Source organism: Crocodylus porosus, unplaced genomic scaffold (assembly GCF_001723895.1).
Source record: "Crocodylus porosus isolate Cpor-Errol unplaced genomic scaffold, CroPor_comp1, whole genome shotgun sequence".
In the NCBI taxonomy this organism is placed as follows: Eukaryota; Metazoa; Chordata; order Crocodylia; family Crocodylidae; genus Crocodylus; species Crocodylus porosus.
The window spans coordinates 82,012,014-82,038,080 of record NW_017728906.1 but is presented as its reverse complement, the minus strand read 5'-3'; the positions used below and the strand labels follow the sequence as shown (position 1 = coordinate 82,038,080).

General features: G+C 42.3%; 1 protein-coding gene across 1 annotated transcript in view; it reads left to right on the top strand.

Annotated features, from left to right (window-relative positions):
* The first annotated feature begins 11,523 nt into the window (after positions 1-11,523).
* LOC109305469 (gamma-aminobutyric acid receptor subunit gamma-3) overlaps positions 11,524-26,067 on the top strand; it is a 283,352-nt gene continuing 268,808 nt past the window's right edge. Inside the window, exons 1-3 of the mRNA XM_019528473.1 lie at positions 11,524-11,550; positions 12,488-12,708; positions 19,986-20,068. Of these exons, the coding sequence (XP_019384018.1) occupies positions 11,524-11,550; positions 12,488-12,708; positions 19,986-20,068 (331 nt within the window). The remainder of the gene's footprint in view (positions 11,551-12,487; positions 12,709-19,985; positions 20,069-26,067) is intronic.

The window sequence follows — 26,067 nt, the reverse complement described above, 5'->3', positions numbered from 1 at the left end:
ACATGGAATTCTAAAGTGATATGGACCCAAATCTCAAAGAATGCTCAGATGACAAGGACTTGCACACAGCTATTTTTTTAATTTTGCCAAGCCTTGGATGGACAGCTTGTGCTGTCCTAGAAGTTGTAACTTTTAGAAACAATTTTACAAATTTGAAATAAAACCTATGTCTATTTGCATCACATAGTGTATGTTCCTGAAGAGGTAAACAGTCAAGGTAGACCAGAGATTGGCATCCAGTGGGCTGCATCCAGCCCCTGAAGCCATTGGACCTGGCCTGTGGAAGTGGAGTTTCAGTGACATTTAACAGTGGGGGCTGCAGCCATGGGAGCTTTCCCCATGCTACTGTGGGGAGAAGCAGTAACAGTGTACACTTTTCCCATGCTACTTGCAGAGAAAATTTCTGGCTGTGGTCAGGTCCTACCACTTGCCCTTCTGCCCATCTCTGACTCAAGATTGGTCATCCTGGCTTGCAGCCATAAAAGTTGCTTACTACTGAGGAATACTGTCAGTCAGAATGTCCCCAGTGCTGGATCTGTAGAAAGATTATGTTTAGGATACTGATGAGAGCTGATACTAATCTCATGGTTTAGAAGCTTGGAACATAGGGTATAAGGTGTTAGTAGTTGGAATATGGGGTACTAGATGAAGGAGTTTTACCTTAAGAGTATGTCTATGCACCCAAGGTCATACATGGTGCCAGGATTTAGCTCATACTAGATAGCTAAGAAAAGTACAAGTCAAGTGCTTGGATTCAAATACAGAAGCACGGTAAGTTAAATAGGTCTGAGAAAAATAAACAGTACAAGAAAGAAATTTTGCTTGTGTAATTAAACAGCCTAATCGTGTATAACCAAGGGTACTTACAAAAAAGTCAGTTAGGCTTTTTGTGCAGACAGTTGCCCAAATCTTGCAAGCATGCATGTAGTCATGTGCTCAACTTGATCAAAAATCAAGAAGACAGGAGTAAGTAGATAAAATGTGGGCATTTCTACATAAGACATTTATTGTGGAGTAGACTAGTTAGCTCTGCAGTAAATGTGGCGTGTCTACATGTGCACCCCTATTAGACTGGATTAAACTAAAAAAAGTCTGCAGCACGATAGTACTTATTTGTCAGCAGTGCATATGTAGATACTGCTGTGTCTGGCTGGGGAATAAAGGTGGCTAGCCCCACACTGGAGCACCCTTGTGCCCCAGCTGGCCCCTCTGCAGCACATTGAGCCAGGTGGGAGAAGCCCTGAGCTGGGATGCTGACCTCTTGGGTCCCCTGCCGGCCGGGGCTGCTCCCCACCAGCTTGGCATGCTTTTGTTCTGGACTTATGTTCAAATGGTGCACCCAGGAGCAATGAACTCCAGAGCAAGAAGCTATGGAATTTATTGCTTCTCATAATTGCATATGTAGATACACCCTGTATCTATTTTGAACAACAATTGAAATGTTAATTTATATACACCTTATAAGAAATGCTGTGATTGCTTTCATATTCACCACCACCACAATATTTTTTATTTTTTATAGGTCTCACTTGCCAAGTCATATAACAGTTAAACTATTCTGTTGAACTGTACTAAATCTTTGCTTCTGTTGGTGTGAAATGCATTGCATTTTTATTGAGTAGTTGATAATTATTTTTTTAACTTGAAAGTGACTATTGAAAGACTGAAGAGGCAGAATGGTTAGGATACTAGATTTGGGCTTGGGAGATCCAGTCTTTGCTCCACCACAATTCCTGTATAATTTTGGGTAAAATCAGTTAGCCTTTTAAACTGCCACCTATAAAACTGGGATTATGACAGTTCCTTACTTCACAGGGGTGTTGTGAGGGTAAATGTGTTAAAAAATGTGAGGCACTTAGCATCTGCAATGAAGGGAGTCATGTAAGCACTTCAAAAAGGCAGCAGCTGCAATGTCTTCTAAATAGTCACCCTAATTCAGGACAGTAAGACCTGTTAAAACAGAAAACTTTTCCGATCTAGCTACAACCAGCATAGGCTACACCAAGGTTAGCCTCATATGACAAAAGCATCTAATAAGCTAAAGTTTTAATTCTTCACCCTCCAGCACCTATTCTCTCATTCATTATCATGTATCCCTTTTCTCTGAAGCTATACTGCATTTATGGTGAGGTGGTGAGTGACATTAGCAATCAAACTATTACTACAGTCTCCACTTCTTAAGCCGCAGAGAGGAGAATTCAAAACCTCTTCCCATTTTTTGGTGTGAAGGAACTCTCTCACTCAGGAGACTTTCATATTTTCTACTTCATTAGTCATGAGCAGTCCACTGCATATAATTTCTGAATACATTTATTTTTGTGAACAGTTAATAAGAATTCTTTGAATAAGTTAAGACCTCAAAATGTGTGCTTAGAAAGCTGATGTGTCTCTTGCTGGAATCGGTGACTAGTATCAGTGCCTTTATATAATCTGTTTTATAATTTCGTCACTCATTAAATATTCTTCACAGAGCAAGTATTCTTAGGAGACCTTGGTACTGCATTTTATTACTTATAGTACAAGCTTTAACTTATGTTCACAAATTTATAATTCTGTATTCCCTCATTCCTCCTATTTAGTGGATATTAATGTCATATATATTTGCACAAAAGTGAAACCTTGTCTGTGTGCGTATTTGCAAATGTCTCAGAAAAAGAAAATTAGCAGCTCTAGGCATCTTAAGATTTGGAAGTCATGCATATTTGGAGTCTACTTTTCATATATATAGGAAGGATCCCTTAGGATAGAGCCTTAGGTAGAAATGAAGAAGTAATTACTTCACTGTGCATCAGCAAGAAGGCAGATACTTTCCTTGTCTTACCGTTAGCTCCTGCCAAGACTTTCATTCTATATAAAATATTATGGTTTGGAATGGATGTGGACTAGACATTAGAATAACCCAGGATTGTGACATTGATCCAGGTCCAGTCTTTCTTTCATATGTTGGTCTACACTAAAAAGTTATGTCAACATAATTTATATACCATATATCCAAATCTAAATTGATGAAAGCTGGAAAAGCTCACCCTTCCATTGTCTCAGGAAAGCCATCTCTTTGAATAAGCTGAGACTTCAGCAAATATATAGCAATTGGCACAATGCCAGTATAGCACTGTGTCACGTGTTGGTGCCAACAGTCTTCCAAAAAACAATCCAATGATGGTCCTCTCCCTATAAAAGTGAACAAAATATTGAACTATGCTACCAGCAGCCCAGCAGTCACAGTGACCAGAAGCCTGCTCTCTCTGTCATCCCCCTCACTCAGTCACTGTTGATAATTTTCCATTGTTTAGGAAATTCCTCTTCCCCTACTAGCTCTCTTTTGTGAGCAAACAGGTATGGCTTCTCTCAGAGAGAAATCCTGCCTTGACAAAACAAAAATCCTATTTCTTCTCTGCTTGTGAGGTGAAGAACATGTGTTACCTCCACTACCGGGCAACCACAGGAACATAAATTTCTAAATGGAGATTGAACAAGAAATTCAAGCCAACCTATATGAAAGGAATCAAATGTGATGTTGGAAAAGTGAAGTATCTACAGCCTAACATAAAGGCAGAGAACCGAATAACTAGAACCACTCCTGGATCCTTTCTGCTAGGAGCTTCACTTTGGTTTTTGCTGTGGGCCTGTTCTGTGACCTGCAACAAGCAACAGGTAGTGCACAAAACAGGTTATGGAGGAGAAGGGTATGTAGATAATTCCTGAAGTCTCTTAAAAAAGCCAGAAATTCTTAGAAATGCAACAGGAATGCAGTTGGCTCAAAGAGAGACAAGATGAGCTTAGTGAGCAAGGGAAGGGATGGTGCTCAAATGGATGCAATACTTCCTGATTTGCAGCAGCTAAGGTCCTCTCCCCTTTAACAATGGTGCCCTTTTGCAGCCAGAGAATCAAGGAGTAAGTGTTTAAAATATTTGGTTTATTTTACAAACAGCTGTAACTGGGTTGTTCATCTCACTGCCTTTTGCAGGAAGAGAAGCTGCATTATTAGTTTATAGGTACTTTTATTCTCAACAACACAAGGTCCAGCTAAACGAACTATAATACCTTGTCCTTCCCAGACTTTAGGAGAAGAGCCACTGTGCACTCTAGCTTCTCCTCATAGCAGGCTGTTCCCTCACACTTTCCTCCCCTTTGGTCGGGGTACTCTTACATCCCCAGGTGGCTTTTGGGCAGTAATGCAATCCCTAAAAAGTTCTACTTGGAAACCTAAGCATTGTATGTGTGAACACTTATGTCCAGGGACAACTGTGAACTGGTTCCCAATCAGAGACATTCTTGAAATGGTTCAAGTGTTATGTCTGTCCACACCCTCAGAGTTCTCCACTCTATAAAAGGTTGTTGGGATGCATAGTGGGAAGATCCTAGAAAGATCAGTGGTGAGAGGACTGGCAGAATACAGAATGCAGCTGTCTTTCTAGCCCATGGATAATTCAATGTTGGCTAATACTAATACCAGGTATATGCACTGCCAGCTAATTTACCCATTTCACTCAGGACCCATGGAAAACCAGATGAACTGTAGTTATGTGTATACATGCCTTTGAGTAATAAAAGTGCCATCAGGGACTTGTGACTTGTGCTTAGTGTGGGAATGGTTTTAAACAGTACAAAGTGTACTCTTCTTTTCTCAAATTTTACGTTGGATCCAATTTTCTTCTTCTATTTTTTATTATTTGCATGCAATAAAAATGTTTGTTAGGATTCAAACTGACTTTACTGGAAAATGGTAAATACCAAAACACCACCCACACTTCCTTCCCCAAGAATTTATGACAGTTCCTTATAAATCATTTACATTCAATATTCAAGCCTCACACACAATAAATGTGAAGAAAAGAGGTACCCTTTAAGACCTCCTGCTGAAGTAATCTTTTAAGGACTCCCTCAGCCTTATAGCTTTTCAATGGGCTATTGTACGTGGCCTTGTATCTAGCTGTTCAAAATCACCACACAGTCTGTCCATTTTCCCTTGCAACCCTGCTGGCAAGGTTTCCCTGCTGTGCAATGCACAGCCTGCCACAGTAACAGTAGGAGTATTTACCTTGCTGAGATCTAGCCTAATTATAAGGCATTGCCAGCACCCCTTCAATCAATCAAAAGCATATTCAGCAGACATTTTGCAGTTGCTCAGGCAAAATGTGACTCTTGCCTTACTGCTATCTAGACATGCAGTTTATAGATTCATAGATGTGAGGGTCAGAAGTGACCTCGGCAGATCATTGAGTCTGACCCCCTGCCTAGGCAGGAACGAGTGCTGGGGTCAGATGACCCCAGCCAGGTGCTATCCAGCCTTCTCTTAAAGACCCCCAAGGTAGGCGAGAGCACCACCTCCCTTGGAAGCCCATTCCAGATTCTGGCCACCCTCACCATGAAGAAATTCTTCCTGATAGCTGACCTAAATCTGCTCTCTGTCAGTTTGTGACCATTGTTCCTTGTTACCCCAAGAGGCGCCCTGGTGAACAGAGCATCTCTGATCCCTTGCTGTGTCCCCCTAATGAATTTGTAGGTGGCCCTCTCTTCTGGGTAAAGCATCAGGATAAGCCAGAAATCTAGAATTACTGCTAGCATTTCAACACAACACATATGATTATGCTGGCTGGAGAGGAATCTCTCTCCTTGCCTTTTGAATTAGATGGCCCTTAAGCTTCCTTCCAAGTTTGTGATTCCAGTTTTGGGAAATTGCCAGAAGTATGGAGAAAGAAGGACAGACTGAGATATACAGTGCATCTGTCACCCCACCTCCATTTGGGCAGAAGCAGGGCTGGATGGCATCTTGGAGACTAGCTGCTTCAGAGACACAAAAGCTTTCATAGGCAGATGCTATGAATGGATTTACAGGAAGCAGGGGTTCTAAACAGAAGGAAACTGAAAAACAAAAGACAGAGCGGGGAGGCACTTCTGAGAGAAGCAGCTGGGAGGAACCTGTTCAAATTCCTTTAGCCTACCCCACACACTACCAGTCACAACCTGGTACAGAAGGCTGTCATTATCACCTTGAAGGCTTGAATGATGACAATATGCCCCCCACTGTAGATTTTCCAGCCTTGAATTTTTTGTTCACTAACATCCAGCACAAAGGCATAACTTAAAATGCTAGGCAAGGCTAGACAATCACCTTGCTGGGGTCGTTTGACCCCAGTACTCTTTCCTGCCAGGGGGTGGGACTTGATGATCTGCTCAGGTCCCTTCTAACCCTACTAACTATGAAACTATGAAAATGTTGGTATCCTGAATAGTGCAGGGGGCATACAGGAAAGGGAGGGAGGGAAGAGTACACTTATGCAGGGGTTCATACAAAGACTGCTGTGGCAGGTATGTGGGCTGCTCCTGTCTTAGCACAAACTCCCCAGACACAGGTTGCTGTGGCTGTAGCTGCATGGGGCTCTCTGGGGGCTGCCGTTCTGACACCGTCGCTGAATATTCTCCTGAGGCTGGTGCCCAACTCTCCCAACCCTGTAATAGTCTGGGTTTGCAAGCCTCTGGATAGCAGTTACCATGTGCTAAAGGATAACTTTTGAAGACTATTTCCTTTTGGTGTCTCTGGGCTAGGAGCTTTGGCAGGCTCTGCATTCAACTCTGGGATGTGGCCTGCCTTGTCTGCAAGTTCTGTATGTTGTCCCATAACCACACTGCACAGCCATGTCTATCCTCTGTGCTCATTTCACTAGCCAGAAATGTTGCTCCAAAGTGTTCTTCTTGTGAGCAAATACCTGCAAAAGCATGAGCTTTTTACTTACTTTCTGCATCATCCATTCAGGCTTCATGTACACAAGGTGCTGTACTGCAGAGTTGACTAATTATCCCTGCCATAAAGCATCACTGTACTATACACCCCTATTAGGCCAGAGTAAACTAATTAACTCCACTATAGGATAGTAATGCCCAATACAAGTACTATCCCACAACAGAGTTCGTTACTCTGCTACAACGTATATGTAGATGGTGACTGGAGCTGGCTGTGTCACAAGATTGCTACAGTGCAGGGATCTGCCTGCTGGCTAGCCCCACACTGTAGCACCCTTGTGCACCAGCCAGCCCCTCCTCAGCACATAGAACCAGAGGGGAGCAGCTGTGGACTGGCAGGCTGACCCCCTGGGTCCTTTGCCAGCTGGACCTGTGCTGTCCTGGCTCAATGTATTGCAGTTCCATGTGCATATGTAAATACTGTGCCTGGGAGTAATAAATTCCCATGTGCACTGTGCAGTGCTGATGTTGATTGTGTCACATTAATATCACATGTAGTTGTGCCCCCTGTCTCCTCAAAATGTCCTGTTAACTCTGTGAGCAGCAGAGATAACAAGCAGCAGTCACTTAGGTTTCACAAATATAGCAGAATGACAACCTAGCTGTACAGCCCAACTAAGCTCAGCTTGTCTGTAAAAGATGCATGGGGGCTGTTATGATCTGTGCAAGACTGACATGGACAGTAGAAAGAGAAGAGAACAAGCAACTATCTTCTTTAAAAGGACTGGAAATGGAAAGTGGAACTATTACAGAATTACAGAATGAAAAAAAAAGAGAATTGGGAAATGGAGATCCCAAGCACATACAATAGGCATTATGCTAGCATCCCATAATGTATTGCAAGAATATCCCATAAGGCATTGCAACAGAAGGTGGCCTGGAGAACCCTAAAATTCTTCTGTGCTGTAGCTTTGGCTGAGACAACCATGCACCGTGAGCATGTGGGAAGCTTGCACAAGCTGCTAAGTTTGCATGCACTCTGATGGCATAGCAGTTAATTAAGTTAGTTATCAGCTTTCAAAACTTAATGACAACTAGCTTTGCTAGTGAGTATGCAGGTTTGGCGTCATTCTTATTGAGGATGTGGCTTCACCTTTTCATAGGTGGAGAGTCTGAAGTCAGGGCAGGGTAGCATCCTAAAGATTACTGGTTCGGGGAAGCATAAGCTTTCATCGGGAACATCATACTACATCAGATCTCTCCAAATTAGTCTCTCCTGTTTATTCAGGTGCAATACGAGTTCATAAATCACACCAAGCTGTGTGAAGGACAGAGGATCGCATTCTAATCCAGCGAAGAACAACCATTTCAGCAGACAATACCATAACTTAGCTCTGCAGCCTTAGCAAGCATTACTTTGACCTTCTTCCCCTTCTCCTGACCAATCTGCTGCTCTGCTTTCTGCTCCCTGACCTTTTTGTCACTGTACTGCCTGTCCCCTCCTCAATCTGCCATGCACCCAACACAGACACTCTCCTCCTCACTTGTGGCACACATACCACAGGTTGACCACACGTGTTCTAAACAATCTGACTGCATTAGTGTGCAATGCAGTTTTATGAAACCATAGGACAACATTTGGCCCAAATTTAAATACTCCTGTCAAGTAAATGTAATTATATTGATCCATTCTAGGGCTAAATTTCACCAATGGTATCTTTGGGGTTTGGTTCTAAGGATGGCACTTCATGGATGAAGTGTTAGCTGCATCTCCCTATCCCTTTCTCTAGTACTGTAGAGAAAGGCATGTGTAAACTGAGGGGAAAAAAGTAAGTTGGACTATTAGTTGTATCACTGAGGGGCTGCCTTTCCCTTTGGACAAAGTCCTAAGTATATATAATTATAAGTGTTTCTAAATTTAGGAATAATTTGGCAAGCAAAATACGCATTCTTTAAAAAAAAATAATTTCAGATATTAATGTCGTGCGAGATCCAATTGTCAGAGACGCCATAGTCATTAGCCAGCTGCAAATGTGTGGCATCATAGTCTTTCATTCCATAAATACTGGTCTCTGCTTGTGAACTAAAACAACAGTTCCTCTAGCTCAGCACTTAAAGAAAATGGATGTATAAACATACAGTATCATAGAAAATAGGGCTGGCAGGGACCTTGAGAGGTTCCCCATTTCACTGTCCTGTCTCAAGGTAGTATCAATTCTAGCTAGACCATTCCTGACAGAAGTTTGTCTAACCTGCTCTTAAAAACCTTCCCATCTCTCATTCATATCCCGTATGCAAACACAATTCTGAAGAAGGTTGTGGAATTTCCATCACTGAGGGTTTTAAGAGCAGGGACATGGTCATGTCTGGCACTTGCCATTCTGTAGACAGTGGAGAGACAGAAGCCTCTCTTCTCAGAGGTGTTATAGTGATGGGATGTATTTTATAAAATAAGGTAAATGATCCACTCTCTGCAATAATGGCAAAGTGAGGAAGCAATTTCTTAACATTTATAACATGTAGCTGGTTTTGTTTATGCCTTCTGACCTCATTGCTGTACTAGCCAAGCACTTATCAAGAGTTTTAAAAAATAGAAACAACAATTAGCGGATAACAATAAGACGGATACTTTAATGGCCTTTCATGTCTCAGTGTACAAAGTTTTGCAAACTCCTTGCACACCAAGACCAATATGAACCCCATCAAATTCAAATCTCTCACCCTTCCCCTGAAAAATGACTAAATCCAAATGAAAAATAAGGTAGAACAACTAAAAGGAGGATGTTCTTGCTGCTTTTAGTGATCGTGTTTCAAGCCATGACATGATCTTCTGCCTGGTATGTGTATATATACTAGGAATACTTATATAGCCCATTGACTATTTGCCACACAGAGGACGCATCTACCCATTCATTAATGTGACGTAGTTACTGCACATTAAGTTTAGTACTTAGTTAACCAAGTAATAAAATCAGTGCTCAGTAACTTGTACTACTGTGCAGTAACACCAACGCACATGTTTTTAGTGATGCTTACTGTGTAGCTTAATACTACTGTGCAGTAGTGCATCAGCACGGTTTTTGCCCAGCATGCTACTGTTCAGTTAGCCTCTTGTGTAGACACACCCAGAGATGATAGTCTCTGAATTTGCTTCTGGGCTAATGTTATAAACAGTCTAAAAATACGTTTTTTTCAGTGTTTTAACACTGGTTCTGGATGAATAGACTGAACTAAGTATAATTACAGCAACAATGCAGGGAAACCAGACAATGCCTAAAAATTAGTTAAAATTCTAACACAGGTTCAAGGTACAAATCCTGTTACTGAGCAGTTAGCTATGTTTTTTTCCACAAGACTGCTGCAATATTCAGGGCACAGGTTGGATGTCTAGGGAGCATAGGGAGACTGATATACAGTTGCACAAGAAAATATGACTCCTCCACTTTCTAAATTTTGAGTACTGGCTTATGCAAATCAAATAAATTTCTTTTAATATAGTGTTGTGGAGAGTTTAGGGGATATGTAATAATATACATGCAATAATGTGTTTGTGTGTGTGTGTGTGTGTGTGTGTGTGTGTATGCTTGTGTACCTGTGTGCATAGACGTATTTATCTTCTGCATCATTACCCCTATTAAAACTATTCAGTAATAGAAACATGGCTATAGAAATGGAACGAAAGAAACGATAAGATTGCTGCATCTGACTACAATATTAGCTTATTAATGGAAACTTTAGAGAGCTCTGGACACTTGACATCCAAAAACATCAGGTATCTATAAACTAAAATAAATGTGCATCTCTAATCCTGGTATAGAATCTTGCACCTGTCAGGCTTTGATCATCCAGTCATGTGCCGTGCGACTTTGGATGTATAGGGCTATCCGTTGCTCCATTCCTGTGGCTCCACTGAACAGATGTCCCACCCCAGGGTAGTCTCCTCCCAAGTCTTTCCTGCCATGACTTTTTATGTTATTCCAGTGGTGGGGACTGACTACTGAGGTTCTCAAGCACCTGGGACCTCTGAGCGGCGATCTTCCGCGAGGCTCCACCTCCCCTATACCTCTCCCTGAGACCCAGCCTCGACAAGTTGTTGATGTCCTGCGGCCAGACCTCTAACTGTTGGTGTCCCATGTTCTCTTGTAGAGACATACTAGGAGCCCCCTGGACCCACTCTATGCTTTACCAGCAGGGTCTCACAACTGTCTAGTTTCCCCTGGGACAACACTCCCTTTTAACTGAGCTAACGCAGGGCTTTCTGTACTATAACTGACAACCCCTCCAAAAGTGGGAAACAGAAAGAGATAACCAAAAAAAACCCCAATATCAACACCAGAGTGGCTCCCGGGCTAAACAGGATGAGCCCAACTGGCCTCTTGACCCCTGACCTCCTGGTCCACTCTACAGCAATAGGCCCTGACCCCTAAAGCTCCAGACTGGCTCTGACCTGGGTACGCATTAGCCTACCAGCTACCACATTCTTCCCTCCATTCTTCACCCAGCCTCTGGGTTTGCCAGACCCTCAGTGGTCCTTCTGATCACGTCTTCCCCACATCCCCCGTTGGGCGGCTCTGCACGGCTGGAGCCCATCTTCCATGACCCCTCCCACTTTTTAGACTCTTCGTACCCTGCCTGGGGTCTCTCCTGGAGCCTCCTGGAGCCCGCACCAGTCCCACCTTGTGAGACGTTGCTGGCTCTGCTGATCTCCCTGGCTCCTTGGGGGTACCTCTCGTCATCTTTCTCCTCCTGCTCCCTCTGCTCTTCCCCTCCAAATCTTCTGTCCGGTTGTGGTACGTTCCCCTGTCCTCTCTCTGTGTCGTTGCCGGCATCTCCCCTGCGATGGACTTCAAAGTGCACTTCAGCCTGGTGAGAGGCAGACCTGTCTCCTTTTACCCCCAGCAGGGGTTCCGGGGATGCATTCCCCGCTGGTGACAGTCCAGGTCTCTCCCCTTCTCTCTCTCTCGCAGCTCTGTTTATATCCCCCCTCTGGCTCCTGCCGCTCCTATCCTCATCTGGCCACAGCTTTAAAAAAACATGGCTAACGAGCTGTGCGTGTCTCACCGCCATTTCCAGCTTTGCCGTGGCTCTGGCTACAAGTATGAGATTTTCTGTTTTTTTTCCTTCTTCTCTCGTGTTCCCTGGCATGTTCTGGACCCCAGGGTTCCCCCTTACCCCTTGGGGTCTGTTCCTCAATTCCTCCCTGTGACAAATCTTTCTTCTGTAGGCTATACATGCAAGGAAATGTTTAAACAACTGTTTAGAAACAGAAAAATAATGTTAATTTGGATAGATGAGAAAATAGATTGTTACAAGTAAGAGAATTTGCTATCTCAGCTGACTTATTTCACTACTAAATGTCTACATTCATTTAGTACTACCTGAATCTAAAATACCTGTTTCATTATCCAGGAGCTCCTTAAAGGCTCTGCTGTTAGGCTAAATCAAAAAAGCCATAACAGATACACAATGGGGTTGTCACTTTCCAGAGGCAGTAACTTCCCAAAAAGAAGAATAGTCAGGATGGTGTGTTAATGTACAATTTGCTAAGGCAAAGAGCCAGTGCAGGAGATAATTGAAATAATTCTAAGAAAGAAAATTGTAAGTGGGGGGCAGGGTTGGATGGGGAGGGGACAGGACCTGTAAATGATCATCTCCTCCACTGGTATGAATCAATCTCCTTCCATGGACTTTAGAGATATACTAATTTGCACTAGCCAAAAATAAGACCTATTAGTTTGATAGTTGTTATCAAAATGAGATATGTGGAACTGATTCCAATTTGTATGGCATGCTTTTATTACAGGAATACCAAATTGATATATTTTTTGCCCAGACCTGGACAGACAGCCGCCTTCGTTTCAATAGCACCATGAAAATACTGACTCTGAACAGTAATATGGTTGGCTTGATTTGGATACCAGATACAATCTTCCGAAATTCCAAAACAGCAGAAGCTCACTGGATCACAACACCTAACCAACTCTTGAGAATATGGAATGATGGGAAAATCTTGTATACTCTAAGGTAAGAAGAGGGCATGTCTGACTAAAAGTACTTGATGTCCCTTTTTGAATAGTGTTTTTGAAAGCTGGGCTTTTTTCTTCTGCACTTCCCAATTTAAAATCTAAAGGAAGAAGTGTCAAAATTCTGGAGGAAACTAGATGCATGCAAGCACCCATGTCTGCTACCTTGTACAAGACATGATAAAAAATCGTACATCGTATTTTTTGTCAAAAACATAATTACTTAAATATTAGAGTTTAAGTAAACAATAGGATGTTTCAAACTATAAGTCTGTGTTTTAAAATGGATCTGTTTACATCAAAGGTTGTTTTTATTCATTTGAGAACCTGGACTATTCAGATATACCATTCTATCATAAACAAGAATCTCTACAAGCAGTCTGCTTGTGAAATACACCTTCCATGTTACACCTTCTGCAGTAATTGTATTCAGCTTCCTCAGTGCATTGTCACACTATGATACTTGGTTACCAGTAGGAATACCACTATTGAAAACTGCTACTTAGTTTTTATGGTATTCTCCTATTTTGAAGTTTGATCCAAACCTCAAAAGAATCTTGCTTATTTCAGTAGGTTCTGATACATAAGAGAAGAAAATCTATAACCCTAGTTGTAGACACATAGCATATTTAAATGTGTGTAATTTACCTTTCCATCAGTCTAAATGTGGAAAAGACACACAACATACAGTGTTATAGTAGTATAAGTCACTCCAATTCAAAGGAAAGTTATTTCTCAAAGTTAAGAGTGACTATACTGGTGTTTTGTGTTCACCAGCTATGCCAGTGTTATATGTTCACAATTCCAGTTCATTTGGGTTATCTGTTTGCATATTGAGAATGGATTACTACTTGTGCCTTGCCACCTAGTGGTGATATGGTGCAATAGCACCTACTACACATAGCTGTTTGTGTCTGCTCTGTACAATGACGCAACTTCAATGAATGTATAAACTGAGAGAAATTACATTGGTGTACATGTGCTGTGTGTCATTGTGTGGATGTGAATGATCCCACTTCTACTGTAGTAGAGTGCAGATATTTCTGAACAAATTGGCCGATAGATTTTTCTGTCAACTGGTCATTGTATCAACAAGAAGCAAAGCTACCTTGGATGCAGTTTGGGTTAATAGCAAGGATCTTGTAAAACTGGCTGTGGGACATAATATAACAAAGGTCATCACCTTTAAAAGGACTAACTTGGAAAAAACCCAAATATCTCTTAAGTAAAGTGAATGACTGGACTGAAAATTTTGGAGGAAAAATTGATAGGCAAGGACTGCAAAACTTGTGGCTGAACAAGAACCTTAAACAGGCTGTTATGAATACATGAAGGATATGAACGCAATGGGAATTGCCAAAGAATTGCTCAGTCTTATGAAGAATATTAAAAATAACAGGGAAAAAACCTTCTATGGTAATATAAATAAAAAGAGAATCAGAAAGGAAGAATTAAAGAATATATGTTGAAGATAGGGTAGATATCCAGGACCAACCAGGCACAGCCCAAGTAGTCAATAAATACTTTGCCTCAGTCTTCATTCAAGATGAAGAAGTAACTGAGAAAACTGGTGATGTACACATGGCAGTGTGGGTATGAATATAGAATTTATCAGCTTTGAGGTAGAAACAAAATTTATAGTGGCCTCTACTGCAGAATCTGAAGGCCTAGATAATCTCCATCCTAGTACACTGAAGGGATTAGCACATGAAATAGTGAACCCTCTAATGGAATCTGTCGACTCCAGGGCAGTACCCTGTGCTTAAAAAATTGAAAATAAAATGCTCGTTATCAAAAAAAAAAAAGGGAGAAAGAGTGATCCAGGCAATTACAGGCCTGTTAATTTTACTTCGGTAGCAATTGTTCAGTATCTTAGAACAAATACTGAAAGAAAGACTAGTTAAAGATATGAAGGAAATAGGAAATGGGATAAAACACAAGCTGGGTTTATCAGAAGATCATCGTGTCAAACGAATGTCTTTTTTATGACAAGAAAACAGGCTTCTTGGATAAGGGTAATGCAGTATCTTAATTTACCTAGGTCAAACCAAAGGTTTTGATACTGTGCCTCATGCAAAAGTATTGGCCAAACTTGACAGGATAAGAATTAGTACTACAAGCATGAGGTGGTGGACAAGGAGTTGGCTCAGAAAGTGATTACAGCTGCTTATGCTGAAGGAGGAGTCATCTCAATGGAGAAAGTTTACCGGTGGTATCTCCTTAGAGATTGATCTAAAAATGCCATTCACCTACATACTGTTTAACAATTTTATCAGTAACCTTGGTACTAGAACTGGAAATGTGCCCATGACATTTGCAGATGATACTAAGATGAGCTATTGTCAATACAGAAGAGGACTGGATTACTGTTCAGGACAATTTAGATAATCTTGTGGAATGGAGCATTAGAAGCGACATTAAGTTTAAAGCAAGAAGTACAATGTCATTTACTTAAGAAACAAAAACGGAATTGAGCTAAAATCTGGGAACACAGACTGGAAATATCTGAGAAACAGAGGGACCTCGGTGCATTGTTTGCTTATAGGATGAACATAAGCTGCACAGCTGAAAAAAAGACTAACACAATTTTGCTGTGCATTCAATGGGATACATGAGAGAGAGAAGGAAGTACTAGTGTCTTCATACACAACATTACTAAGACTGCATTTCGAAGACTATGTATAGCTTTGCTCACCAGCATTCAGAAGAGATTAACTTCAACTGAAACAAATTCAAAGGGCCACTCTTATGGTTGAGGGGATGGAGACCTTTTCTTATGAAACATAATTAAAGGAGCTTGACTTGTTTAGTTTAGCAAAACATATTGAGAAGGCATATAAAAGGGGCCTGTTTACAACAACATTTCTAGGGTGAATGCTATGGAAGAAGATATTTTAAGGTTGGAAAGCAGCACTGGTACAAGGTGAAATGGCTATGGATACATTTTGATAGGAAATTAGGAAAATATTCTAACTATTGCAACAAAGTTTTGGAATGTTCTTCCAAGAAAGTGGTGAGGACAAGGACATTGAGTCACTTTAAGATTGAAATGGACATATTTATGGAAAGTATGATAAACTAGGAGTCCTTGATCAATAATTGTTGTGTGAGATGTAGGGTTAGGTGTTCAGTTCTTTACGTGGGGGGAACAAGTTAGTTGTTCTCATGTGGAAAGTATCTGGTAATTCCATGTCTCAGAGCTTTTGCTGGTTGCCACCTTGACCAGAAAGGATTCTCCTCACCCAGTATTATAAAAGCTTCTGGGGATTTTTTTTTTATTTTTGGTTTCCTTTCCTCAGAAGACTTAGGAAACTGGCTTCACTAAGGTTGGGGGTTTTGATAGAATGCATTGATGCTCCTGCCATAACTTAGACAACTCAGAGGTTCTCATCTATAAAGTCTTACTTTTCCACTCAGGGTAATGGCAATTGTCTAATGTGGTATCAGGAAGGATATTTTACTGTAGATTATAGTGGTGCAAGAAGTTCTGCCTCTCAATGGAGAAAGTTTACCAGTATATCTCCTTGGAGACTGATCTAAGAACACCATTCACATAGATACTGTTTAACATTTTTATCAGTAACTTTGGTACTAGAACTGGAAGCGTCCTCATGACATTTGCAGAGAATACTAAGATGAGCTATTGTCAATACAGAAGGGGACTGGATTACTGTACAGGACAATTTAGATAATCTTGTGGAATGGAGCATTAGAAGCGACATTAAGTTTAAAGCAAGAAGTACAATGTCATTTACTTAAGAAACAAAAAAAGGAATTCAGTTAAAATCTGGGAACACAGACTGGAAATATCTGAGAAACAGAAGTACCTCGGTGCATTGCTTGCTTGTGGGATGTAGAATAGAGCATAAGTGAACCAACCTTTTGCATTTCAGTAGCAGGGCATTGGCCGTCATCTCCTCTGCTTTTACCTATGGCATGTTATAAGGTCTTTCAGGTATTAGGCCTTTTAGCTGTATGTGAGGACTTGAAGTGGGGAGTTGTTTGGCTTAGTGAGTGCCTGTGAATGCTGGAAACTGAACTTGATGGTCCAGAAGAACTCTTTTAGGCTTATGTTCCTAAATAGATTACTTTTGTAATTTCTTGGACAAAACCCCTGTTGCTTTAATGGTAATTTTAAAGGTCACTCAATTTGTAGTATCCTTTATGTTAAAAAAACATTTAGACTGTTGGTTAAAAAAACATTTTGCAGTCATTTGTGTTGGCCTAAGTTAGTGAGTCATATCTTTTAAATCTGTTTTAAATATTTCTTCTTAAATACTGTAGGTAATCAGAATTGGTCCAAGATCTCCCCATTTTTCCACTTTCAGGTATTTTCTTCAGCCTCTCATTCCACATCTGTAGTTGTATCTCCTTCGGTGTGGCATCGAGAGGTTGGGTGCTGGTGAGAGAGCTTCAGCATGACTTACAATGTTTGTGTGCTGTGTGTTATATAGCGGGTGTCTTGATCATTCTAGTCTCCTGGCCACTGCTTTTCTGATGTCAGGCAGAACAGTGCCAGCCAGCAGGTACACAACGTTTAGGCTGGTAAACTTCAGACATCCTGTGATGCATCAGCAGCTATCATTCAGAATAGTGTCAAAGTGCTTAGCGTATATGGATCTCTCCCAGACAGGGCATGCATATTTGGCAGGGGAGAAGCTGAGAGCCAGAACAGTGGTTTGGATGGTTTAGGGGTTAGCTCCCCATTTTGAGTGGGTGAGCTTATATAGAATGTTGTTCCAAGTGCTCACCTTTGCTTTTGTCCTCCTGATGTGTTCTTTGTATATTGCATATAGCTAATAGTATTCAGGGAATAAGTATCATGTTCATTAGCCTTTGACTCAGTAGCGTAACTATGGTGGGGAGACCAGGGCAGCAGCCTTAAGTGCCAGCTTGTGGGGAGCTTTAAGTGCCAGCTTTAAGTGCCCGCTTTTGGGGAGGCAGCAACTTTAAGTGCCAGCTTGTGGGGAGGCTGCTGCCAAGCTGTATAGCCACATCAGTGATATGGTAGAAGCTGGAAGTTGATGCTGCCTCTATGCATCCTGTTGCCCCATGCTTCTAGCTGCCTTTTTACACCTCTGCTTTGACTCTTTATCCCAAATGACGAGGTATCTACTTTCAGCTGTTATGACTGGCAGTAGCCTTTTGCACAAGTCCAGAATGAGGTTTGAGCTCATGCCTTTGATGGCATGCCAATAAGCCTTTACTGCTCTTCCCCTGTATTGATTGCATAGGTCAGGGGTTGCCAACCGGGATACGCATACCCCTTGGATACTTAGAAAGGTCATAAGGGGTACATGTGGACAGGCAGGGTTGGAGCATGTCTCAGGGCCCCATGCAGCCCATCACGGCACCTCTCTTCCCCACACCTCAGCTCACTCTCCTGATTGGCTGCCTCCCTCAGCCAATAGCTGACAGCAAGGAAGTGCTGCGGCCACCCCCTTCCTGCAGAGCCATGAAGGTCTCAGTGGCTGGGGGGGTAGATGAGTTTCTGTGAGTGCTCCCAGGAGCAGGGCTGGGGTGTGGGATGGGGGCAAGGGCAATGGTGCCCCTCTGCAGGCTGCATAGGTGCCACCTGTTCTGATGAGGGGAGGTCGTATGCAGTGGCCACTGCCACTACCCCATGCTGCTTTCCCACAGGTGGTTGCATGTGTGGCTCCTTGGGCTGCTGATGGGTGGCACACGATTAGCCAGGTGTGAGGCCCATCAGTAGCCCACAGAGCTACACATGTGACTGGCTGTAGGAAAGCAGGGTGCAGCAGCGACAGAAGCAGTGCAGGGCAGTGGGCGGCAATGGTGGTGGCAACAGCATGGGGCAGGGGGTGGTAGTGGTGCTGGGTGGTGGGTGGTGGCAGTGGTGGCCACCGTGTGCAAGCCTCTCCCCCCTGCAGCCAGCCAGGCAGCACCTGTGCATCTAGCAGAGGGGTGTCACTACTCTTTCCCCACCTGTCCCTGCTCCTGGGAGCATGCACAGAAACACACTCCCCCTAATACTGCTGCCATTCAGACCCTCTGTGCTTCACTGCTGCTGCTTGCTTCAAGTGCGGCACAGCAGCCATGTGCATCCTGTCGCTGGGCGGGCAGCAGCCCAGTGGTGAGCCACACAGTGGCAGGATGCATGTGGTGTCACACTGCTCTTGAAGCAGCGGCAGTGAGGTACAGAGGCAGAGCAGCAGAGTCCAGCCTGCCCTCACTCCACACACAGCTTGGGAGGGCACATGCCCTGCCCTTGGCTCCCCTGCAGTGCACACAGTGGTTGGAGCCTCCCCTCCATGCCCCTGGATGCGCCGCTAGGCTCCCATTGTCCCATGGCCTGGCCTGTGCCACATTCACCCTTGACCGTACCCCACTCTCTCCTGCACTGGGGGGGTCTGGATCTGCCTCCTTACGCCCTTTCTCTCTCCCCTGCCCCACTCCTTCCCCCCACACATACTTCCCTGCTGGGGGGGCAGCAACTGTGTCTGCATCTGTATGTGTATGTCTCTGTGTGTGTCTGTCCCCTGTCTGCCGGACAGCAGGAGGCACATGGTGTCATGCTTCTCTAGGGGCAGCAGCAGTGGGGTGCAGAGTCCAGCCTGCAGCAGCAGCTGCCTCCACCCTGTGTACAGATCTGGGGGGCATGTGCCCAACAGGTCTCCACCAGGGTGCGCACAGTGGTGGGAGCTGCCCCCCCATGCTCTCTAGACGAGCCACTTCCATGGCTCTGTCCCATGCTTCACCCTAGCTGTGCAGCGCCTGCTGCTGCCTCAGCCCCAGCCCCACTTCCTCCCTCCCTTCCCATGAGGGCCTAGATTTGCACACACACCCCTTAAAAAACAAGAAAAAAAAATAGAAAGTGGTACACGAACTGAACTTTGAGGCAGAAAGGGTACACTTGCTAAAAAAGGTTGAAAAACCCTGGCATAGGTTGTAAGTAGTTTAAAAACATTGCATAAAATAGTAATATTTTAGCACACTAGTGACCTTATGCCTACAATATAATATGAAGTAAGACACATACAGTACTCTTCAAAAATAACTTGGGATACATGTGTCCTCCCTCCCCCCCGCCCCACCTCACATTTCTTAGCATATTTTTTCCAAATAGCTGTTTTTAGCCTGTGTTCATTAAAGGCACATGGTCTGGAGGAAATTATCTATAAAAACCTTTATTCTATGGCCACACTTAAAATTTTCCCAGTTGTACCTTGAACTCTTATCTAAGGTTACCCAACCTTTTTCCTTTAGCTTTTCAATGTGTTGATATATAGTGACAGGTATCTAATTTTTTTTCCACAGGCTTACCATCAATGCAGAATGCCAGCTGCAGCTACATAATTTCCCAATGGATGAACATTCTTGCCCGTTGATATTCTCTAGCTGTAAGTACTTGTTTCTGCACAGAGCACTGTATATAAAGCATGTATAAAGTCACTGGTTTGCTTTTTATTTCTGTCAGGTTGTTCAGGTTTTCCTCAACAGTTACTGAAAGCCGAATTTTGCTTTGGTGTTTGACACTCATGAGTTTTCTCTTTAGCATTCTTGGTATGATGCCTCATGAAGTACTACATAGTTATATTTTTATCAGCATCAGCTTTTTTGTTGGATGCCATAATTGCGATTTAACTGAGAGGAAATATTTAAAGTCCGTGTTGAGATGATCTATAAAATCATGTAACCTATAACTGGGAGGATAACTTGTAGTATCATTTGGAGATGTGTGTCTTGGCTCAATCATCACTGATTAGCTGAGTTTATGACAAATAGCATGGTAGTAAATTTACCTCATAACTCAGAAATAGATGGTATCATTATGCTTAAGCTATTTTTTCTTATATTATTCAGCTGTTTAGTAGTTTCCAATTGGATATGTATTTTGTCAATAAATGTTTTTGTCATTGTGAACACCTTTGAGATCGGAGATGGCAAATCTCAATTAACATTACCCTCCTGCAGAAATATAATTACAAACCTGATTCAAATGTGGTAAGTGATATTTAAAAAGACAAGCATGGCTTAATTTACTGGATCCAGCATTTACTGTACCTGGTAGGATTCTTAATATGGCAAAAACAAAGTTTTAGTGAGAAGTATGAAGAAAGGTCAGGAAAGCTAAGCAAGCCCATGACATCCTGCTAGGTACCTAGTGGGCACATCCACAAGATGCTTACTGAGCATTAGCCTAGTAACACTGCGTAGTAATATGATGGTTAAAAACCACGCTAATAGCCTACTGTTAGACCCCAACTCCATGTAGCACCCAACAACTAGGAAGACAATGATTCAATTGCTCAGAGAGCAAACACCAGTACACATTGCTCGCAACAGCTTTATTCAAAATGGAGACAGCTTTGGACTATCTCCAACAAACCGGGGAGCCACCACGAACATTAATTCTTTCTACATTTATACACCTTGGTTTATACTCATTAACATTTACTCCACCTTTGTCCCTCCTTTGTTCCACCCATATTCCCTCCTGGGTCAAGCTCTGCCTCTGTTTACTGTTTGTTTCATTAGCATGGAATTACCTATGCATTTCACTCATAGGCTTATGCCTTTTTGCTGTGAGCGCATGCCTAAGACGTTGACTTCTGCTTCTCTCAGTCACTTGCCGTTTCTTGCTGACTCCTTTATCTTCAAGGTCTTACTTCTGCTTTATCTTCTGACGATAGCTGGTGGGCTGCATCCTGTTTTCCTTACACAATGAGTCATATGTCCTACATACTACAACATTATTAGGAAAATGCTTGCCTAAGCATCTTGCAATGTTATTTTTAATATATCATTCTGCCTTGTGATTAGCATCGTTGCTAGGCCACAGGCTATAGCCTTGTATTCAGCTGCAAATTCAGTGTTCCCCAAGATCCAAACACTGTCACCCTAACACTACTGCACAGTGTTACCAGGCTGAAGTGCAGTAAGCACCACAAAAGACAGTAACCTTGTGGTGGCGCTACTGCTTAGTAACTCTAGTTTCTAAACATTCAGTTAGTACTTTGTTAAGCAAGTAGTAAATGCACAATATCTAAAGCTCATTAATGAATGTGTAAATGTGCCCAGTGTGTATGTTCATACTGTGATTTATACAAACATAGTTTATATGACTTTTATGAGGTGTTTTTTTTTTCAAATTTACTTGAAGAGCATTCCTGCCTCTGCTTCAGACAAAAGAGTAAAAGTAGAAGTTGAGTGGTTTATCTGAAAACAACTTGAATATTCAGTGAGGGGTGAAATCTGTCTACTGGAAGTCTTCCATACACCTCTAGCTGTGTAGTCTTAAAATGATAATCCAAGCCTACAGACTATAATTAAGATGAGATTTAGATGTATTTGTCAAATGAATTTGACACCTTGACTTTAGCAATGTCCAGAAAACTTTAACAGCCAAGGAAATCCCCCCAATCCTTACTTCAGTTTGGTGCTGATATAACTGTTTTGGCAGCCCTCAGAAGTGATAAAGCTGTGTTCTGCCACCATCTTATTTAATGGAATAGCTTGTCACTTGGTGCTTAATAGGCTTAGAACCTCAGAAGCTTGAGTTCCATAGCAAAATATCAAACTTTATCTTGACAGGAATTGTTTCATCTTAATTTAAATCTTTTAAGTTAGAACTTTCCTGCTCTTTAATGCATACAACACCATCAGAGGAAGTAGGAATTACATAGGATCAGCTAAGTATTGAATTTGTCCAAGTTTGTTATATATACTTTTCATTTCTTTTGCTGTATGAAAATAACATCTGAAAATCTATAACAAAATGATTTAATGGCTTCCTTGGCATCTTAACTAATGCTATTTACCAGTGGCATTTATTTTTAGGTTGGAATCAAGTGGCATTCCTTTCTGCAAATAAGCTTTTAGCACTATTATCGTACATTAGCATGTAGAACACCTCCTCTGTGATTTGTTTGTTTAAACTTTGTTATATTTTCTGTATTATGTGTGTGTATATATATACTGCAATTTGAAGATACATGACACTCAACAGAACTTACAAAGTGAATGACTGAGTGAACAGCTGAATGATTTATTACTGGCAGCTATGCCAGATTTCTGAGGGGAGAAACTTATTACAATTTTAGATTCTATGATGCATTGTCTTTGAGTAAAATAGAAACCTAAATAGTTGTAGAATTTGCAGTGGAATACCCAAACACATACCTGCAAGATGAATTGTAATCAGCAACAGAAAAACCCACAGGGCATTATTTAGTATGTTGCTTTATGTCAGGTAAAGTATTCTGTAACAACACACATGTGAGAAGCAAGGGTTTTTTTGTGAAGATATCTTTTATTGAGCCAACTGTATGCCCCCTGATATCTCTCCCAACTATACAGTTGTTTTCTCTAATAAAATATATTGTCCCCCCCAGCCCTCCCAGCCCTCCCACACACTTAATTCTTGCATATTTCCTGGACTATCACAGCTACAACTGCTCCAATCTATTGCAACACATGTAAGCATGTTAACAGAGTTAAGGCCAGATTCTGTTTCACCTATTAGGCTTGTAAGTGGACTTGGTGCCAAAGTGCATTTCTGGGTATGAACACATGTACATTTGGAGCTGGATCAAAAGGGTAGCAGCTGTTACTTTCTAATTGCTACATATAGACAAGCCAGGAATAATATAAACGTAACAAAATCAGTCCAACTTTAACAGTATTTTGCCCCATGTTAGAGTGGTTCCACTCTATTTCTATCATGTCTGGCTTATCCCTACGTAACACTTAGAGCATAACAGCTGCTGCCCTTTTGAAATGTTCTGCTTTTGAAATGGTTCCAACTGTATGTACATCCATATTCTACCCTGCTCAACTCCCTGAAATGTGGTTAATGCAAAAGATAGGTGGGTCCTCTTCCTTCTGGCCACTTCTTTTTGTGACTCAGTATTAAACGTAAGATGGTAGAAGTTACAAAAGTATATGTCTTAATGGATTTTGAAGAACTTGGACAGGATATAATAGAATTGTACATAGAACCCTACGTCCACTCAGAGGCCTAATGTGTGGAATAGAGTTTGGCCCTTAATGTCCCAAACTTGCCACTTTTCCCTTCAGAGATTCCCTTAACTTTTAACAGACATAAAGCTTAGCCTGAGTTATTTCTAGGAGTTCTTACAAGACTTCATGACTCAATTCCTAGACTTTTTTGTAACTCAAAGATCTTTTGAGCTTCATTGGTTGTGGTTACTTGGACCATTCATGCTCCTTGGCCATGATGATGCCTTCTTTATTACTCTAACACTTGAAGGTTCAGGAACTGGATCATATCCTTTTAAATAATTTGAAAGCCTGTTAATGAGCCCTGCCAAAGATATCAGTCTGCATATTTAGCAAGGTCTTACATATAGTATAGAATTAGCAAATATACTAATTTGAAACCCACTATATTTGCACAAGCTATTGTTTTTTCATATTGAGTTTTTTTGTGTAAAGAGCAAGGGAGAGAACAAAGCCTAGATTATAAATTCACCCATGCAATGGAACTGATCAAAAGAGGTGCTCAGGTCCTTGGAAAAACAGAAGTTTCTGTTGTGGAAAAAACTATTGGAGAAGTTAGGAACATAGACTAAAACCAGTCTCTTCTATGTCCCATGCCCAGCTTTCCCTTTTGGGTCTACTAAAGCAGCATAAGAGAGAGAAGCATTCAGCTTCAGGCATTGCTGAAAATGGTAATAAATGAAGTAGTAGACCAAAAGATCTGCCTACTTAATCCTAAAGCAGTACCCAATTTTTGTTTTCCTACTACCTATTTACCAGTTCCTCTGGCTTAGTTTTATTTCAAAGCACTTACCAGAGTTTTTCTCCCATTCACATACTCAGGCTATACTCGGGCCTACTTAGGTGCTGCTGCTTGAAGAGACTAACTGTCTGAAACCATACTATATGAACCTGCCTAGACTGTATATGCAGTAGGGCTGTGCAAAATTTCACGGGCAGTTTCATTTCGATGCTATTTCAACTTGTTTTGAGCTCAAAACAGCAAAATCGAAATGAAACAGAGAGCTTCAAAACAGCCTCAAAAAGAAACAAGGCAAGTCGAAACATTTCAAAATCTTCGAAACATTTTGAGTTTTCAGGCTCAAGCTGGGCTTGCCTGCAGGGAAACAAAAACTAAAGTAAGGAGTGGGAGGAGGAAGTGGGGGGAAGGAGTGCTCTCATTATTGACTGTGTAGCTGGCCAGTGACTGTCATCCTTGCCTGCCTGAGGTCCATTCCAATCCCAGTGCTCTGTGGGGGGGAAGGATGGAAAAACTGCATAAAAGGCAGCATTGTTTGAACTGGCCTGCTTTCTGCTTTGGTGTCAGTTGAATGAGGGCACACCTTAATACACACATAGTGTCACCACCCATATCACGAGTTTTGACTGTCAGCAAATTTTGCCTCTCAGTAGCTAGAGGTGCAGGGCCCCAGAACCCAGAATCCCTGCACCGATCTCCTTGACAGCTGGCAGGCTTCGTGGCCACAGCAAGGCCTAGCAGACCTGCCATTTTCACCCCATCTGTGCCCCAAGACAGACACAGTCCCACAAGCACTCATGTCACGAGTTTTGCCTGTCAGCAGCCAGAGATGCAGGGCCCCAGAACCCCTGCACCTATCTTCTTGGCAGCTGGCAGGCTTTTTGGCTGCAGCAGGGGCTAGCAAGCCTGCAGGTTTCACCCTGTTGCACCGTAACACACACACAGTGTCACCCATGTCACGAGTTTTGCTTGTCTGCAGCTTGAGGTGCAGTTTCCCCCAAACCCTGGCATCTATCTCCTTGAAACTTGGCGGGGCTAGCATGCCTGTAGTTTTGACCCTGCTATGGCTTAACACATACACGTGACATGAGTTTTTTGCTTTCAAAATTTGAGGTGCAGTTTCCCTGAATCTCCTGCACCTATCTTCTTGAAACTTGGCAGGCTTCATGCCCTCAGAAGAGGCTACTATTCCCACAAGTTTCATCCAAATCAGGCCAGAAATGACAAAGTTGTAGGCTGTTTTGGGCTTCCCCATTATAGCCTATGGGCGAAACATCAAAATGAAATGGAACAACCGTTTTGAATCAAAACCAAATTCAAAATTAAATGCAGTGCCGTTGAAATGTCAAAAGGCAAGTTGAAATGGAACGGTGCCATTTTGCACAGCCCTAATATGCAGGTCCTTGTTCAGGGGCCTCTGAGAGGTCAAGAGCTAACTGAAGTATATTGACCTTCAGGAACTGTGGTACTCTGTGTATCTACCGCATCATTATAGTGTGAAATAATCTATATTTGACCAAGGTGGTCAAGGGCCCCAAGGCCCGCCGCACCAAGGCCCCTGCCCTGCCGGAGCTTAGCAACAGGTTCGCACCTCTTGCAGCCCCAGCAGAGCCCACGCAGTTGCCGGCTCCCGCAGGC